The sequence below is a fragment of the Beta vulgaris genome, chromosome 1, assembly GCF_026745355.1.
Source record: "Beta vulgaris subsp. vulgaris cultivar EL10 chromosome 1, EL10.2, whole genome shotgun sequence".
Taxonomy (NCBI): Eukaryota; Viridiplantae; Streptophyta; class Magnoliopsida; order Caryophyllales; family Amaranthaceae; genus Beta; species Beta vulgaris.
Genome location: NC_079202.1, coordinates 60,364,947 through 60,383,776, shown reverse-complemented (window position 1 = coordinate 60,383,776; position 18,830 = coordinate 60,364,947). Strand labels below are relative to the sequence as shown.

Below are 18,830 nucleotides of genomic sequence, written 5' to 3'. Positions count from 1 at the left end.
AAAGGCGAAAGCTCAACTACATAGATTTTTTTCTTGGGCATATGTTCTTTCATTGTCAAACTCTAACAGGATGGATAAGGCAATGAAGGAGATAACACGTTTAACCGTATAAAAATTAGCCAAATAATGCCAACACTAGCATTTGCCACTCTCTTTGTGTTTTCTCAAGTGTGAATCTCCTATGTGTATAAATATACTAGAGGAGCATTGTTCACGTGAATATATAAACCCAACTACAATTGTTGAAACTGTACTTATGATACTTATGAGACATACCTTGTGTATTTCATAAAGATGCAATGCATAATACAATGACATAACACACAACACATAATTATTATTCATACATTTATTTGTTGCAAAATTTTAAAATAACCAAACTTTAATAAATATATATATACCAAAATCGACAGCATAGAAAGAACAATATCTTCCAAGCATTACAAACCCAACTCTCAAATCTCAATATTCACTTAGCATATAATATAATAATAATCCTACTTAATTACTTATTAATACTAGCTTAATTCTATGCACACTTAGAAAAGCTACGAAGGAGAGAAAATTAACTAGAAAAAAACCTCTCCTCTATTTACTTACTAGCTGAGTACTAACAATAATTAATTAATTAATTACCCATGTTAATGATATGAAAGGAAATGTTGTTGTTAATCATCTATTTTGGAAAAATCTTGAAAATCAATATCATTGAAATAATCATCTACTTGAGATTTATCAAGCGACGAGAAATCTTGAGCGTCAAAATCCGAATCAAATGAAGCAGGAAAAGCCTTGAAATCATCATGATCATCAAATGATAAATCAGGGAGAAGATTATCAAGAGAAAACATGGAACTATTTGCGTCGTCGTTGAAAAAGATTTCATTCAAAATCGATGAAGTATCTTCCAATAATATTCCTGGTAAACTCATCACCTGTTCTTCCGGTTTCAAGTCACCCACAAAATCACAACAACTACTACTACTATTACTCCTTGTTGTTTCTTTTTTCATCTTCTTGTGTGATTTTCCTTTTCCTGTTTCTCTCTCCTCCACGTCATCGTGTCTTAAAACAGAGGTAGGCGAACGTAGACTATGATGAGTAGTGTGTTCTTCATCTTCATCATCATCGGAAAGTGACGTCACTTCGACGGAAGGTGACGTCATAAGAGAAGGTGGTTGAATAAAGTTGGTCTGAGCGTGGGGTCCACGTAGTTTAATAGCAGCTTTATCGTAAACAAAAGCAGCTTCCTCGGCAGTCTCGAATGTTCCAAGCCAAATCCTCGTACGACGAACCGGATCTCGGATCTCCGCCGCGTATTTGCCCCATGGACGTTGTCGGACCCCACGGTATTTCCGGGTTGACCCGTTTTGTTTCTTATCACCTCTTTTGGGCTGGGCTTGGGCTTTGGTGGGTTGTTCGGGTAAGCCCACTTCAAACCGGATCTCTGATATGTGTTTGATTACACGTGTACGACAACTGGGTAGGTTGTCTTCGTCGTCGGAAGAGTCGGTAGCGTCGTCATCTCTGACGGAAATTCTGACGATTTTTGGCGACGGAATAGTAGGAGAGAGAAGGAGTGTTTTTTTTGTGATGATTTTCTGTTCTGAGTATTTCACTGCTGTTAAAGATCTCATTTTTGGTGTTGTTTGTGTTTACATTAACGGAATTTTGGAGAAGATGAAGATTAGAGGAAGATTAAGGGAGTGAAATGAGTGATTAGTGAATAAATGATAAACCCTTACGGGTTTAAGAGAGAGTAACTGATGGGGAATTTAAGGAAAATTTTAGAGGAGAGAGAAAATGAGGAGAAGTGAAGTGAGGAAGGAGAAGGTTTGGGGGGAAAAAGAGAGTAAATTAGGTGGGGAAGGGGGAGAGAAATGAGGAAGGGGAGCTGTTTTATAGGATCTTCACAGTCAAAAGTGTAGAACAGATTCACTCCTCTTTTCATTATTTTTGTTACTCCATTTGTTGATAATTTAAAATTTCAGCATTAGTAAAATGGCGGAAATCTATTGTACATAATCTATTTTTTATTATTATTTTTTAAAAAAAAAAACTACCGCAATTATTTGTAAACGGTGGGAGTATGAAATATTCATCATTATACGAATCATGCTCAAATTTGACTATTTATATCTTTGATTATTATTTTTAAAAAATTACAAAAAAATTGATATTATGGATGTGTACGTTAGTAGAAGTACTGTTACGTCAAAAATACAGTAAAGAATGTAGAATTAGTATTTAGGCCTGCAATTTGCCCTGCGTGACATTTTTTTCAAAATTTAATATGCATTTTCTTACATTCGAATTAGAATATAATAAAGAAAATATTTAAAAGATACAAGTATAATAATGTGGACATTTAATTCATGACTAAATGTTTGTTGAAATGGTAATTGTGTTGTGTATAATAGTAGGATGTCATGAGTTCAAATCTCGTTGGAGGATTTGTTGTCATACTTGAGGTACATTCGGGTGTATGGTGAGTAAACTCAATGAATATAGTTTATAACATTGGAAATCCTAATATATATGCTGAAATATATTAGAGTCGCTCGAATTAATCTTTGCGTGGATTTGGTCCACAATAATATTATTGTGGACCAAAAGCCATTTATTTAACATTGTGACCTTTTTTTTAAATACAATAACTTATAAAATCTTAAATTATAATATGTAGTTAATATATACTATAGTGATTGTTTATTTTTAATATAGTCATTTTTTCTCACATTAATTGATCATAATGAAATTTTCACTTAGTGACCTGGTAATTTTTTTTTTTCGCCGGTCAAATTTCACGATATATATCTACTCATTTTTTATATCTATTTTTTTTTTGATAAAGTGATTTTTTTTTTTAATAAATCACATGAAGTAGAATTAGGTTCACACTAATTTAGTGTCTACCAAGTCCGTATAAGTTTTGTACAATATAAGAAGAAGTGTTTTATACTGCTCCTAGTCTCCTAGCATTAGGAATGGCAACGGGTCGGACTTGGATCGGATTATGCATAATCCGACTCTGACTCTACAAGGAGTCGGATTTTAAATCCGATTCCGACATCCGACTCCGACCCCACTTAAAATCCGAACATCCGACTCCGATCTGACTTAAAATCCAAACGTTCGACTTAAAATCCGAACATCCGACTCCGAATTCGATCAGACTTATTTTTCTGCCCATTTTTATAATTGAATAGTTTTCTATTATACAATAATCTAATCATTATTATTTATTCTTATAATCATATGGAAATCTTATATAGTACAAATAATTCAAATATTACCATTATTTAAAACAATCATCTCTTCAACAGGAAAATTCTATATAATACAGTTGGCTGAAAGTCAAAGTCAGGTTATACATAAATTATACATTAACATAAATAAGAAAAAAGGATTGATTGACTCAAAGTCGGAGTCGGATGTCGGATTATTTATGAGATCCGACTCCGACCCTGCTCCGACTCGGAGTGGGACTTTTTAAACGGGATCAGAGTCGGGTTACTTTTTTGTCAGAGTCAACTCGAATTTTTTCCTTTGAATCGGAGCGAACTAGGATTGGATTCGGACTGGATTGCCATTCCTACCTGCCATATTTTTTAGTAGTACACTCCCCTTATCATCAATTCATCACGAGCCACCGCACCCAAGCCAACCCACCCCTCGCCATTCACAGAAGCATCGGCATTTACTTTCACCAGACCACCCGGAGGGGCGCACCATTTGTTACGACTAGGCAAGGACTGTTTTCGGGAGCCTGCATAGATCCGCTCGACATATACGGAGTATTCCTCGGCTTGACGAAACACTCGCTGGGCAACAACTTCGAGGGCTGTTCGTATGTTTTCAAAAACATACTTATTCCTTTCATTCCATAGATTCCACGCTAAAAAACAACCACACTGCACCATTTTAGCGTCCAACTCACCCCACTTCACCAGAAGCTCACAAAAGTTAGTAGCTTTTCGCACTCTACACATTATACCCTCCTTCCATATGTCGATATTCTACCCATTCCCCACTCTACACATTATACCCTCCTTCACCAAGCTTTTCGCACTCCAAATACTTCTCCAGGAAAAGCTATTCGAGAGCCCCAATCTTGCTTCCAAAACGTTCCCATGGGGATAGTATTTTGCACACAAGACCTGAACTAGTCGCCACACTTGTCTCCCCAGGATAGCATCATTAAAGACCTCCAGATCTTTGAAACCCAAGCCCCTTAGGCACTTGGGTTTGCACAATTTATCCCAACTCAACAAGTGCATTTTCCGTTCATCCCAACTACCACCCCACCAGAAACGAGCCATGGCAGATTTAAACTCCTGAATGATGACAACAGAAAATTTGTAGACTCCCATAAGGTACGTAGGAATGGCTTGAATAACAGCTTTTATGAAAACTTCTTTCCCTGCACGTGACAATAGTTTTTCCTTCCAGCCCCTCAACTTTTTCCACATACGATCAAGTAAACCACGAAACAACATTTTCTTAGATCTCTTATAAATTGTAGGAATGCCAAGATACTTCTGATGTTTATCCACTTTTCTCATCTAGAGAAGATTAATCAACTCCTCTTGTCGCTCCCTACAGACACCTCCACTGAAAGACACCTCCGATTTATCATAATTAATTTTCTGCCCGGATGCTTTTTCATATTGGTTGAGAATATCAGCTATTGTTAAGCATTCCTGTCGGGTGGCTCTAGTAAAAAGTAAGTTGTCATCTGCGAACAACAAGTGAGATATTTCTGGACCATTCCTGCTAGCTTTTGCACCATGAAGAAGCCTAGCATCAACTTTTTGCTGAATCATCTGAGAAAATGCATCTGCTACCAGTTTGAATAAAAAAGGGGACAAAGGGTCACCCTGTCGGAGACCCCTAGCAGGAGAAACAGAACCACAAATCCGTCAATTGATGATGAACGAATAAGACATTGTGGACACACATTTCATCACCAGGTTCACCCATCGGCCATCGAATCTCATCGTCAGAAGAAGTTTGCGAAGGAAACCCCATTCAACCCGGTCATAAGCCTTGTTCATATCTAGTTTCATTGCCATAAGGCCTGTTTTGCTTTTATTGCGCTGTTTCATAGAATGAAAAATTTGCGAAGGGGGAAAGAAATGAGGAAGGGGAGCTGTTTTATACGATCTTCGCACAGTCAAAAGTGTAGAACAGATTCACTCCTTTTTTATGATTTTTGTTACTCTATTTGTTGATAATTTAAAATTTCAGCATTAGTAAAATGGCGGAAATCTATTGTACATAATCTATTTTTTATTATTATTTTTTTTAAAAAAACTAAGGCAATTATTTGTAAACGGAGGGAGTATGAAATATTCATCATTGTACGTATCATGCTCAAATTTGACCATTTATATCTTTGATTATTATTTTGTAAAAATTATAAAAAAAATTAATACTATGGATATGTACGTTAACATAAGTACTACTACATGAAAATTACGATTAGTAATGTAGAACTAGTATGTAGGCCTGCGACTTACCCTGCATGACATTTTTTTGAAAATTTAATATGTATTTTCTTACATTCGTATTAGAATATAATAAAGAAAATTTTAAAAGATACAAATATAATAATGTGGATGTTTAATTCATGACTAAAAGTTTGTTGAAATGGTAATTGTGTTGTGTATAATAGTAAGATGTCATGAGTTCAAACTCGTTGTAAGCCAATTTCCTCGACATGATTTTTTTTATTAAGATAATTGGTCCTGTTCATGTGATCGAATAAAGTTGTAGGATTTGTTGTCATACCTTAGATACATTCGGGTGTATGGTGAGTAAACTCGATGAATATAGTTTATAACATTGGAAATCCTAATATATATGCTGAAATATATTAGAGTCGCTAGAATTAATCTTTGCGTGGATTTGGTCCACAATAATATTATTGTGGACCAAAATCCATTTATTTAACATTGTGACCTTTTTAAAAAATACAATAACCTTTTAAAATCTTAAATTATAATGTATAGTTAATATATACTATAGTGATTGTTTATTTTTAATATTGTCATTCTTTCTCACATTAATTTATCATAATGAAATTTTTACTTAGTGACCTGGTATTTTTGTTTTCACCGGTCAAATTTCACAATATATATCTAGTCATTTTTTATATCTATTTTTTGATAAAGTGATTTTTTTTAATAAATCACACGAACTAGAATTAGGTTCACACTAATTTAGTGTCTACCAAGTCCGTATAAGTTTTGTACAATATAAAAAGAAGTATTTTATACCGCTCCTAGTCTCCTGCCATTAGGAATGGCAACGAGTCGGACTTGGATCGGATTATGCATAATCCGACTCCGGCCCTACAAGAAGTCGGATTTTAAACCCGAGTCCGACCCGACTTAAAATCCGAACATCCGACTTTGACCCGACTTAAAATCCGAACATCCGACTCCGAATCCAATCAGACTTATTTTTCTGCCCATTTTTATAATTGAATAGTCTTCTATTATACAATAATCTAATCATTATAATTTATTCTTATAATCATATGGAAATCTTATATAGTACAAATAATTCAAATATTACCATTATTTAAAACAATCATTTCTTCTGTGGGAAAATTCTATATAATACCGTTGGTTGAAAGCCAAAGTCAGGTTATACATAAATTATACATGAACATAAATAAGAAAAAAAGATTAATTGACTCAAAGTCAGAGTCGGATTATTTTATGAGATCCGACTCCGATCCTCCTTCGACTTGGAGTGGGACTTTTTAAACGGAGTCGGATTACTTTTTTTGTCGGAGTCAACTCGGATTTTTTTCCTTCGAATCGGAGCGGATTAGGATTGGATTCGGACTGGATTGCCATTCCTACCTGCCATATTTTCTTCCGTATTTTCTAAATTAATGCTTTTCAATTTCTAAAAGTGGTTGTAAAATGATAAGATTATTTTAAAAAACAAAAAGGAAATTAAATTTAAATTCAAGGGAAGGAGAAATATGTAGAATTTAGAAAGAAACGGATAGGATTGAGAGGATAGAAGGGGTTGAGATTTGATTTTTTTTACTTTACAAGTTGCCGCATATAATTGGTAATATAAGACTACAAGTGCCAGAAATCTAGGTTGAGTTGAGTTCTTGCGCACCAAGGCTCTCTGACTATCAAATATGGTTATGAATATTTTCAAAGTAAAATTAAAATTATTGTTATATTAATTGACTCATTTGACATAATTATTCTTTAGATAAACCTAAATTATGTTTCTTGGCGGTCAAGGGGAATTCATTTTTTTTACAAAAAATTAAAGATATAATTATAGGTAGAAGACTTACTTGTTGTTAGTTGTTACAATTGGAGAAGTACTTTTTCTTATTGAATTAGTTTTGGCACTCTAACGAATTTTTTTTTCTTTCCAATCCATGTTTCTAGAAAATTATAAATAAGAAAATAAATACAAAAATTTAAAGCCTGTTTTTTTAGATGAAAATAATAGAAATTAATTTCATTTCAGACAAATTCAATTCATATACTTCCTCCGTTTCTTTTTAGATGTTACACTTTCCTTAAATTGTATGTTTCTAAATAGATTTTACACTTTTTTTTTTTTTTTGAGGGGAAACAGAGCTGGAAAATTATATTAAGTCTAATTCCGCCAAAGTTTGCAAGCTTTGGGGGGAACAAATTCATACAAATAGTCTCAGAGTTAACAACAGCATCCCATCTAGCTATAGAATGAGCAACTGTGTTCCCAGCTCTTTTAACATGCACACATTCAAACAACGAAAAAGAAGAACTAATTTCAGCAATATCATCAAACAACGAAAAAGAAGAACATGCACACATTCAAACAACAAAAGTTACCAATTTACAAAATTGATGAATAATAATATATTTGATAATTGTAACTGACCGAGAGCATCGCACGTGCCTAATTACTAGTAAATCTGTTAAAAGACGTGTCTAAACAAGGAACGTGTCACGTGACTCTCTCTAAGGGTGTTTTACTTCATTAATCCATGAACAATAAAAAAGCAGAATTGCAAAGTACAAAATTTGCTACCGTGACCTCAGTTTAATATACTAAACCACTAGACCAAGTGGCATTTAGTGTTATCATTTCAAAGTACAACATCAATAAATGAAAAACTCCTTTCCAAGAATATAACTCGGACCTAATTAATAACTACTATTCCTTCCACTCTATTTTGTTTTCTTTAATTTGAATTTTATGATCAACATTAAAAACCTTGACCTTTATAATCTTACGTATATACTACTTAGCTTCCTCCGTCACATAATATAATTTTTGTTTCCTTTTTTTGCAATATTCAAGATATACCTTTGACATTCAATATTTTTAATTTAATATTAATAAAAAATATAAATTGTTGATATTGAACAAGTCACATTAAGATGAACCTAATACGATCCTACATGATCGAGTATGTTTTATTTGTATATATTTATGAGAATATTTGGTCAAAGATTTCAAAGTTTGACCTTAAAGTAGGACAAAGGGAGTAAGATAGTTTATAACTTCATTAATAATTAATGCTTGCAAGCTGCAGCTAAGCCAACTACCTTAGCTTCTGTCCTTTTGAAATTTGCCTCTGCATTGTATAGCAGTGCCAACTTAAAATTTACTTGACAGTTGCACATGCATGTAGTTTGACTTTCAATAAATGATAACTTCTATGAGTTCTATCATTCTATGTTAATATGCTTTTCCTTTTTCTAAACATATAAACACATGTATCAAAGAGATACTAATGTATTATCATATACAATTATACAAAAAACATAATTATATGCAAGTTATTCTTACTAACATATTAATGTAGAAGACTAGAAGTAATTACTATATTTTCAGGGGAATGTTATTTTAACATTCACCAATTTAAAAAATTATTTTAGCACATAGCCACATACTAAAAATACAATATATATTGTGGTATCACAACGAAACATCATATAGTAGTCAGAGTTTGATGATTGATGAGTGAGTAGTTTGACGGGTCCGAGGTTCATGGAATATTTGGCACAAATAAAGATATTTTAAGATTTTAATTGTTTATAAGATGATACAAAGCTAGTACTGATATATGCAAGTTAGATTTGATTTAAATAATTGGTTAGCACTTTTAAGAAAATATATCTACTAAGTTTTAGTGATTCCTACGTAAAAAAATTACTTGTAACATTTTATAGAAATTGTGAGAGTTTTTTTTGTTCAAAGTATTGCAATTAATTTGAAACAGGTTAAGATTTTAAAGTAACTAAAATAAGATGTAGGTATTGCATTAATAATTTGAAATTGGTATCAAAGAGATCTTGGCCTAATGGTTAAGATTGAGGTACTGTGAACGATTATCTCTCGATAAATAATTCTAGATAGATATGTCTAAGTAAACACTTATAGATAGATAAATCCTAAATCTATCCTAACAGTCACAGGTTTGAATCCCCTTTCCACTTCTTTGTAGTGCTTTCGTGGCTCATATCGATAAAGAAAAATAGTAATTGGTTCCATATGTAGACTAGATTATCAATTGAGCTTAGCTCATGTGGCATCTACGCCACCTTTCATTTGGAAGGCATCAAGTTTGTGACAAGAGTTAATGCAACTTGAAGATCTTGATGTCCTACTATGCCATTTTCCTTATAATCTATACAAATATATTAAACGGCGTGCATAAACATCTATGTACAATAAAAAAATTAGAAATTGCATAGTATAGGGTTTGATCTCGAGACCTCAAGTACATATACTAAAGTCTTAACCACTAGGCTAAATTGTATTTAATGTTATTATAATAAAGTATTATACTAACAAATAATTTTTTTTTTCTTACCCGAGGCATAGCCCGGGCCTAATAACTAGTTGCGGAATTATTTTGTGGTAAAATTATAGTACTCCATAACACCCAAAATGCTTAAATCACATGTGTTTATGCTTAGGAAGCAAAGAAGTTTTTTGTTCCAGTAATATTGACGATTCTAGTACTCTAATACTACAGCTAGCTAGCTGTTATATGAAGTACTTCCATATTAGATTCAGAGGATTATTATTATTACTCATGTTCAAGATTGACCCACCATTTTCATGGTGTCTTCCAAGTAAAGCAAGCATTGTGTTGTTTGTTTTCACTAATTCATATGATTAGGAGTGGCACTTATCTTTTAAGAATTTCTCAAGTCTCCTTTATTTAGGGGAAATTCTTTATTCACCAACAAATTTTTAAGAATGTAGGCGCATGTATGTTTTATTGGAGCATGTTAGTGATCAATGATATACCATAATTTATCTTCAAATTGTTAGTGCTGTTGCGCCAACATTTTATATTTTAATCAAATATTAAATTAAGGTACCTTCAAACATTTAGTTTTATTATATGTTATCTCAATCCACGCAGAACATGAATATCAGTTGGTTCCTCTGTCTCATTACCAGTTACCACCCCATTCTCAGTTCACACAAAAATGTTGCATTGACAGATTGACTCATGCATAAGTTACATTGTTATGCCTTGTTGCTCTTTCAAAGTTATAAAACACCGACTTTAAAGGGTAAGTACTCATGCAGAAGTGAGCATAGTTAACATTAGAGGGTGGTTTGTTTCAAAGCGGCGGCGGATTCAGAATATGTATAAAGTGGGGTCAAAATAAAATTATTATTCTTTAAAGGGTTCAAACAATCAATTTTACCATAAAATTTACAAAAAATTCAAATTATATAAGGAAAAAAATCCAAAATTTTCAGATTTAAGTGGGATCAACTGACCCACTAAGTCCAACATGCCTCCGCCCCTGGTTCAAAGTATGGAATGGAACGGGAATGGAAACAAATAGAGGAGAGGAATGGTAACAATAACGGTTACCTTTATTAGGTGTTTGGTTTAAGCTGTGGAATGGAAATGGAATGATAACCATTACCATCAAATAATGCATTTTGTTACTTGAGGGGAGGAAAAGGTAATAATTTGGGAGAGTCTATTACCACCAAGTAATGATAATAGATTGATGAGGGTTTGAACCAAACAAAAAGAAAGAGAATCGGTAATTGATTCTATTTCTTGGAGCCCGAAAATCATGAACCAAACATGATCTAAACTTATCTTGAGTTCGACTAGCTCATACTAGCTAGATTGCTTTCTATATAGCTAAGTTCACTTGTAATTACTTTATGCTAATCCATAAGGGAAGTATGATAGATCTTTAATGGATCTATAGACACAAGCATTTGTCTGAATATATACTCCATCCGTTTCATATTAATCTACACACTTTGACATTTTACACTATTCACAAATTACACTTTGACTCTTGTTTGTGATTTATACGTGAATAAAAATATAGTCATGTGGGATCTTGTTAGATTCGTCTTATTATGTATTTTATTAATATGTACTTTTTATAATTTTTACAAATACAAAACTAAAGATATATGTCTTCAAAGTTTTACATTGGCATGCGTGAAAAGTGTAAGTGTGTAGATTAAAATGAAACGGAGGGAGTACAAGCTAAGTTTAATGAGGATTGATGGTAAAACTGATTGGTAATAGCCTAACAAGTAGAGTAGTCTACAAGTATGGAGTACATGCTTTCACTAAAAGAAGTTTGACTACAAACAAATGTGGAGAGTAGTAAGGTTACATCATAAAACCAATTGGTAATATGTAAGTATATTTCTTGTTCTGATCAACCTAATCATCAATGTATGCTAATAAGTTTCGAATTACATGTGAATTTTTGTTTGAAAAGTGAGTCCTATCATTTAATACTATTTATCACATTAATATAACTTTCATATCCAAACAAAAAACGCTAGTAAAACTCCCAAGTCTTATATAAACATGTGTATCTTGCGAACTCACTTAGTAAAACCATGCTCCATTTCATAAAAAGGAAATATATATTGATACCTTCTTATCAAAAGATTTAAACAAAAAAGAGGCACTATACAATGTCAATTTTCTCAAAGTGGTAAAGACAAGGCACATTTCTAATATAGTTCATAGACATCCAACCAAAGGGGAAAATGCACTTTCTTTGGATTTTTTAGCGACAAGAAAGTTGAAGCAAGTACAAGACACAAGTATGTCCCCTAGGTAAGATTACCTCCCAATTTGCACTTGCCAATTTCAGAGTAGTGCAATGAACGTGAACCCATTTGGCATTTGCATTTGCTATGACTTATGACTTATGAGTGGAGTAACAAATGATACTTCCATGTCAACTCATCTCAACTTTTTGATTGATCATATAGAAGCTAAGGGACCCTTTTTTTAAGTATCAATGTTGTTACTGTTAGCTCATACCATATTGTATGTACTTGAATCTTATTTTCTACTTTTAGCACAACATTGATGGTATGTGGTTCAATGATTTTTGTTCATCGTATCGTGTATAACATTTGATGAGTGTCTCGAACTTTACACTAGAATCTCGAACAATAGAATATGGTTTTATAAGAATGTGTGTGAAAAATAAAATATTTAAATTTACTAATATGACGTATTTTTGATGTATGATAAGGATGAACGCTCTGTCTCTAACGTTGAAGTATATTTAAGGTTTATCTTGCTGAAACAGGGTAATTTTGATAATCTTTTTGGTAAAATAGGCAAAAAACCCATAAATTTTCAATAGTTTTTTTTTTTATTGCAGTTAATTGAAAGTTCTGGAAAGAAAAAAAAAAGTTAACACAAACCAAAATATTCATTAATATATCAAAGTGTGAAGTTTGGCCTTTGTTGACATTTGTATGGTATGGGTAGTGTAATGTCATTTAGTGATTACCATCATAAAAGACACTTATATTTCTCAGTCCATACTGATATTTATAACTCCCTTGATGGGAAGTGTACTTCCATTTATAAGCTATTTCTAAAACTAGGAAGTCTTGAGTCTTGACACAATAAACACGGCCACCAAAATTTGAAAGCTACTTGCACGTTTTACAATTTTACAATTTACATTGAGCCTTTAGGTTTTGTTTCCTCACCAAGATAATGCTAGCTTAGTATTTCCTCAACTTAGGCCCTATTCTTCTGGACTTATTTTCAGCTCAGTTCAATTTGTATTCAGTCAGATTCGTTAGATTCAGTTCAATTAAAAAATTCTCTCATGTATGTTCAATTCAGTTCAGTCTCTCTAAATACAGAATACAACATTTACACCCGTAAATTTACTCATATGAAGACAATCACTTGATAATTAATATAATATTGATAGATTTCCAATTCATGCATGGTTATGCATCCTTTTGAATCAAGTTTTTAGTTTTCCATAGATTGCTTGCAACAAGCAATCATCTAATATGCTGAGTTTGCGCCCTCCATTCTTAGTAATATTGAATTTGAAGCCTACTATATACTAGTGCCTCTAACAAGCAGTCCATATTGAGTGACACAACTGATGTTTCATGCAGATTTCTTGTACTTAGTTGGTTGTTTAGCACTCTCAATTAAGAAAACAATCTGGCCGACTTTCCCACGAGACACAACCTTTTCACGTACAACATGCCTGTTATCTATGACCAAAAAAAATGTCATTTGCTTATTATGAGGAATATAGTATATAGTTGCTAATGTGAAAGAAGCAAATCAACAATAACAGTCAAATTTTGTCTATAACGTACCTAGCTATATCAAAGAGCGCGCACTCGATCAAGTAGACATTGGTAATATGCATAGCCAACTAGAGCTCATCTAAGGGTCTGTGTTACATGGGTCATGCCCGATTTCGACCCAAGCTTAGCCCGACCTTGACCGAATCAAGTCAATTCACCCTAATTTATTAGTTTGGTTGGCTTGATTACTTTTAGATTTTAAACGTAGTTGACAATTTTTTGACAAGCTCAAGTCACCATTGGTCCACAACTCGATACCTCCACACAAGAGGGTATTATTAAATTTGCGTGTTACATTAATAACTTTTTGGATATATCAAATGTGAAGCTTTATGGTTCCATCATTTCTAATTTTTTTTGCTTTGACTAATATGGTTATATTTTTTAACTTTTGATTATGAGACATACTTCATCATTTTTTTTAAAAATTTTCTTTTATGTGAGAGGTTTTCGTGAAAAAGTGTGTAAAGAAACAGGAGAAGTATATATTTATGATTAAGCTACGAACTTTCAATTGATCTATGTTAGGATAATGTAGATTAAGATAATATTTTAAAAAGTATTCTATTAAGTTAAGGAGTATCTCCGTATCTCCTATTTTTACCTTAATTAAATTTATTGATGTACTATAACTATATCTTTATGTTAATAATATATACTTCATAAATCCTAAATTTTTATGCCTTGTATAACCTATACTTAGGGTCTGTTCTCTTCGGCATAAAATAGCTGAACTGAACTGGTCTGATCTGAAATGAATAGAGATATGTGAGAGTAAAAGTATTGTGAAGAGCTGAGCTGAGCTGAATTGAACTGAACTGAAAATAAGCTGGGGAGAACAGACCCTTAACAAAAAAATTTTAAAGCCAAGAAGAAGGCGCCCCAACCGGACCGGAACCCCGCATAGGTCAACCCGATCCAAGTTTGCAGACAAGGCCCCTTGGGAGTAAGGGGAATAGCAAGGAGAAATCTCCATCCTCAAAGTGCCTCTAATGGGATTTAATCCCACAACCTCAAAGTTGTCAGATACAAACCAAACCACTAGATCAAGTACTACTTGATCTATACTTAACAAACTATTTATGTCTCAACATCACACAAATATGATTGAACTTTACCCAACTACTTGTCTATACAGATGATTCTATGCCTAAAACCAAAATAGAATGATTATGAGGTCACTAAGATCTTGACAAAATCCAGATTGAAGAGTCAAGTTTTGTTTGGATTAAATTAAAGAAAGCAATGAGACAATCCAATAATAATAATGAATTAATGAATGAATTGTAAGTTGGGCATTTTCCTTGTTCAATTTGTCTATGTTGGAGGCTTGGGGTCCAAGCAAGTGGGAGTGAAGTACACGTAGATCAATCCGACAGTTATTGGTTCATTTCATTTTCTTTCTTTGCATTCATTAAATTTTTTAATCTACTTTATATCTACTCTACCAAATTTAGTGAAACGTGAGAAGACTTTGTGCTTAGAATTTACTCACTATAGCTTCTACCAATTTACTATGAGAGTTGAACCTTGACTTGACCAATTTCTTAACACTATATATGTCAATTAGATGGAGACAACAGACAACAAGTGTGCTTATACATTGAAACTCCATTCTGAATCGTCAAGTATATATATATATATATATATATAGAGGCAAGATCACATGAGAATGCTCCTTACATGAGAAATGAGAATGAATCTCAATCACACGATTGGTTTAGAGTTACAACACTTATTCATTAGAGTTATATCCCTCTAAAACATTTTGAATTTTAAAAAAAAATTGTTTTTTTTTTGAATTTTTTTTTCAAATATTTTGTTTTTGGAGTTACATCACTTTTTCATTAGAGTTACATCACTTATTCATAAGAGTTATAGCGTGTAAAATTCATTCTCATTTCTCATATAAGTATGCATTCTCATATGAACTCACTTCTATATATATATATATATATATATATATATATATGATGTTTTCATGGGTATCAATTAGTTTGACTATTAAAATAAATCATCTTTTGTAATATCAGCTACTCCCTCCGTCCCATAATATAAGTCCTGATTCTGTTTTTACACGGGAATTAAGGTAAACTAGAATCTTGTTTTATTTAAATAAAAAGATTCATTTTTATTGGAAAACACTTACATTGTTTTTTTCTTTTTAACAAAAAATAAAAACTTAACATTAAATTGCATAGTTTAATGTGTAGAGGAGTTTAATGGGTTATGAGATTCTATTTTATCATTAATAATGGTGCATTGGAAGCTGAAATTATGAGGACTTTTTGGGAGTTAAATTATTTTCATGAGGGTATTTTGGGTATAATTATTGATTGAAAATAGAAACAAGACTTATATTTTGGGACACTTTAAAAGGAAATGGGACTTATATTATAGGACGGAGGGAGTAGTTTTTAGGCCCCATATTTATATTTTTCATCTCGTAATAATTTAATTTTAAAATAATTACACTATATATTATTTGATGTAGCGGTAAATAATATATTTTAATACTTATAAATAGGTCACGGGGTCGATTTAAGATATCATTATATTTTTTCCAAAAAATATGAGGACCATCTATTGTTGGTTCATTGCACGCACGATAAAATTATAGTTCAAGAGGAAAGGTTCCACATGGCACATAAAAGCACACCTGAAATAAATTATATACGCAATCAAGGAATTTGTGCTATGATTAACAATTTCACTGACCTTGTTTATGAGAGTTACCCTCTAACCTTTAAACTCCATCTCCTGATTTGTATTCTTGAACAACAACAATAAGATTTGATTAGCATCAAGAATAATTTGTAAAACTACCCCATTAGTTACGAAGTCTCACACACATTCATGGTGAATTTTGAAAGGGGAGATGAAGCAAGGGGATGACTGCAAAAACAAGAAATAAAATAAGAAAAATAATTTTTATAGCTGGAAGTAGGAATTTATTGCCACATTACTAATTACAACACATATCTATAAATTTGTGAAATATGAATCAGTAAAATATGTTAGATGAGATGGTGAGTATTTGGAAATCCTTACTTGAGGTTTGGGGTTCGAGCTCAAGCTTTATCATATATATTTTTTAAAATAATGATCACCTAACTTATTGTTGATTAATAGACACGTGACAACATTCTAGTAGCAGAATGAGGGTGTCACGTGGCACATAGACACTATTATGCACACCTTTTGATATATTTGTATGGATGATAGAAAGTGATGATAATATGTTCTATATGATAATAATAATAATTAATAACGACGGAACTAGAAGTATATTTTTTTTTTAGAGAGGACCAAAACTATGTTTTGTAATTTTAAAGTGGGTCAAATATAAAAACTAACCTATATCAATTTTTCAAAAAATCATTTTTAGTTTATAGGAAAATTCAGAATTTGGTCGAAAACGAGGTTTCCACCCGTCCCATGATGTTCCGCCACTGAATTAATAGTCAAAAGATTAATGATAAAAATTAGCACTCGTATATATTATTTTAACGTATGGGAATTGTTGTAAATTTTCATTATATGATAATGATATCTCACTGTTTGTTAATATGTTATGACTTAAAATAAGTAATCTAGAAAACTTATTCAAGAAAACTTAATAGACTAAAATATTGTTATTTAATCCCATAACCTAAGCATTTTGCAAGGTCCTACTCGAAATTTGGATTCATCTTGTCATAAAGACTTAGTCATGTGGTTCACCCACCAATTTGCTTGTAATTTGCTTTTTTGGTTGTTTATTTATGGGCCTTAGATGTGAGATGACCAAATAGCAAAACTCACAAACATAAAATTATATAACAAATCTTAATTTGAAAAAAATATTATATCTTACTCCCTCCGTCCCAAAATATAGTTCCCATTTCTATTTTGAGAGTCAAATTTTAAAAATTTTGACCAAATATTCTTACTAATGTATACAAAAAAAACATATTCATGAGGGGTATTGTTAGTTTCGTCTCAATGTATAAATTCGTAATATCAACTTTTTATATTTTTTACTAATAAGAAATAGAAGATATCGTAGGCCAAAGGTACGTCTTGGAGACTGTACAAAATGAAATGGGAACTATATTTTGGAACAGAGGGAGTATATTTTATTATGATGCGTTGGAATAATATGCTAACAAGGTGAGTTTACCCCCTCAGATTCAACTCCAAATTCCAGACTGTACCACATCAACTTTTTACTATTTTTTAATTTTGCAGACTCACTTCAAGCTCGTTCCAATTTTATACTTTACCTCTCAAACTCTCTACATACTATGTTTTAAATGAATTTTACAAAAAATAACAAAATAAAAGACAAATGTCAAGTTTTAAGTGGCTTAGAAATATAACCTCTTGTATGTCATAGTGTTGGATGGAGTCTTGAATTATCAAACCCACTCCAAGACTCACAACTTTTTCTTTCAACATTATTGTATAGTCTTTGCTCAAGACTCTCCTTTCAGACTCTCGAATCCCGATATTAGTCTTTAGATATTTTAATGTAAGAACTAATAAACTTTTGAGAATTAATTATTGAAAATTAATCTGAATTGACAAGTCCCTTTCTTATAAGTTGTCAAAACCCCTTCATATCAAACAGGGTTAGTACTTCTAAAGATATAGTCTCATAATTGGGAGTCATTTAGTGAGTTCCTATTGGTGCCCTTATCATTTAGACCATGTTGTCAGCTAATTGCATACTTAAGGTAAAAGCTGAATTCTACTATGATTAATTAATGTAATTTACCTTAGCTTTGTACTATAATTTATCAAAAAATTAGCTTTTCAACTATATATGATTAAGAAAATGAAGAGATCATATCATTATCAGCTACAGTTTAGATGCACAAATTAAAAGTGGAAGTGTACCGAAAGAAGATTGACATAGAAAAATATTGGCTAGGTCGTCATTTACATTTACTATTGCCTATTGGAGCTTCAAGTCAAAAGCGTCTTTCATTTCGATTTCGTTTCTTTTCATTGTGCTTTTCCTCCATGGCTGATCATGAGGATTTTTTTATTGCGGTGACGAATATATATCTATTCTCCCTCACCCCGTTCCTTACCTATAAAGTTATAGTTATATCAAATGGGGTTGGCGTGAGTTGGTTTAGGGTCTCTCACTCCTTAACTAAAGTTTTGGATTCGAGTTTTGAGTATGGAAAAAATCCAAGCTGAAAGGGATA

At 32.2% G+C, this 18,830-nt stretch overlaps 2 protein-coding genes across 2 annotated transcripts; both read right to left on the bottom strand.

Annotated features, from left to right (window-relative positions):
- Nucleotides 1–372: 372 nt before the first annotated feature.
- LOC104886648 (ethylene-responsive transcription factor CRF6) lies at nt 373–2,082 on the bottom strand. The gene has a single exon (XM_010671117.4). It carries the CDS (start codon nt 1,635–1,637, stop codon nt 669–671), a length of 969 nt encoding a protein of 322 aa, XP_010669419.1. The 5' UTR covers nt 1,638–2,082; the 3' UTR covers nt 373–668.
- Nucleotides 2,083–4,019: 1,937 nt separating this feature from the next.
- On the bottom strand, nt 4,020–4,565 carry LOC109135312 (uncharacterized mitochondrial protein AtMg00310-like). Its single transcript, XM_019250077.2, has one exon. The coding sequence runs from the start codon at nt 4,563–4,565 to the stop codon at nt 4,020–4,022; it is 546 nt and encodes a 181-aa protein (XP_019105622.2).
- Nucleotides 4,566–18,830: the final 14,265 nt, after the last annotated feature.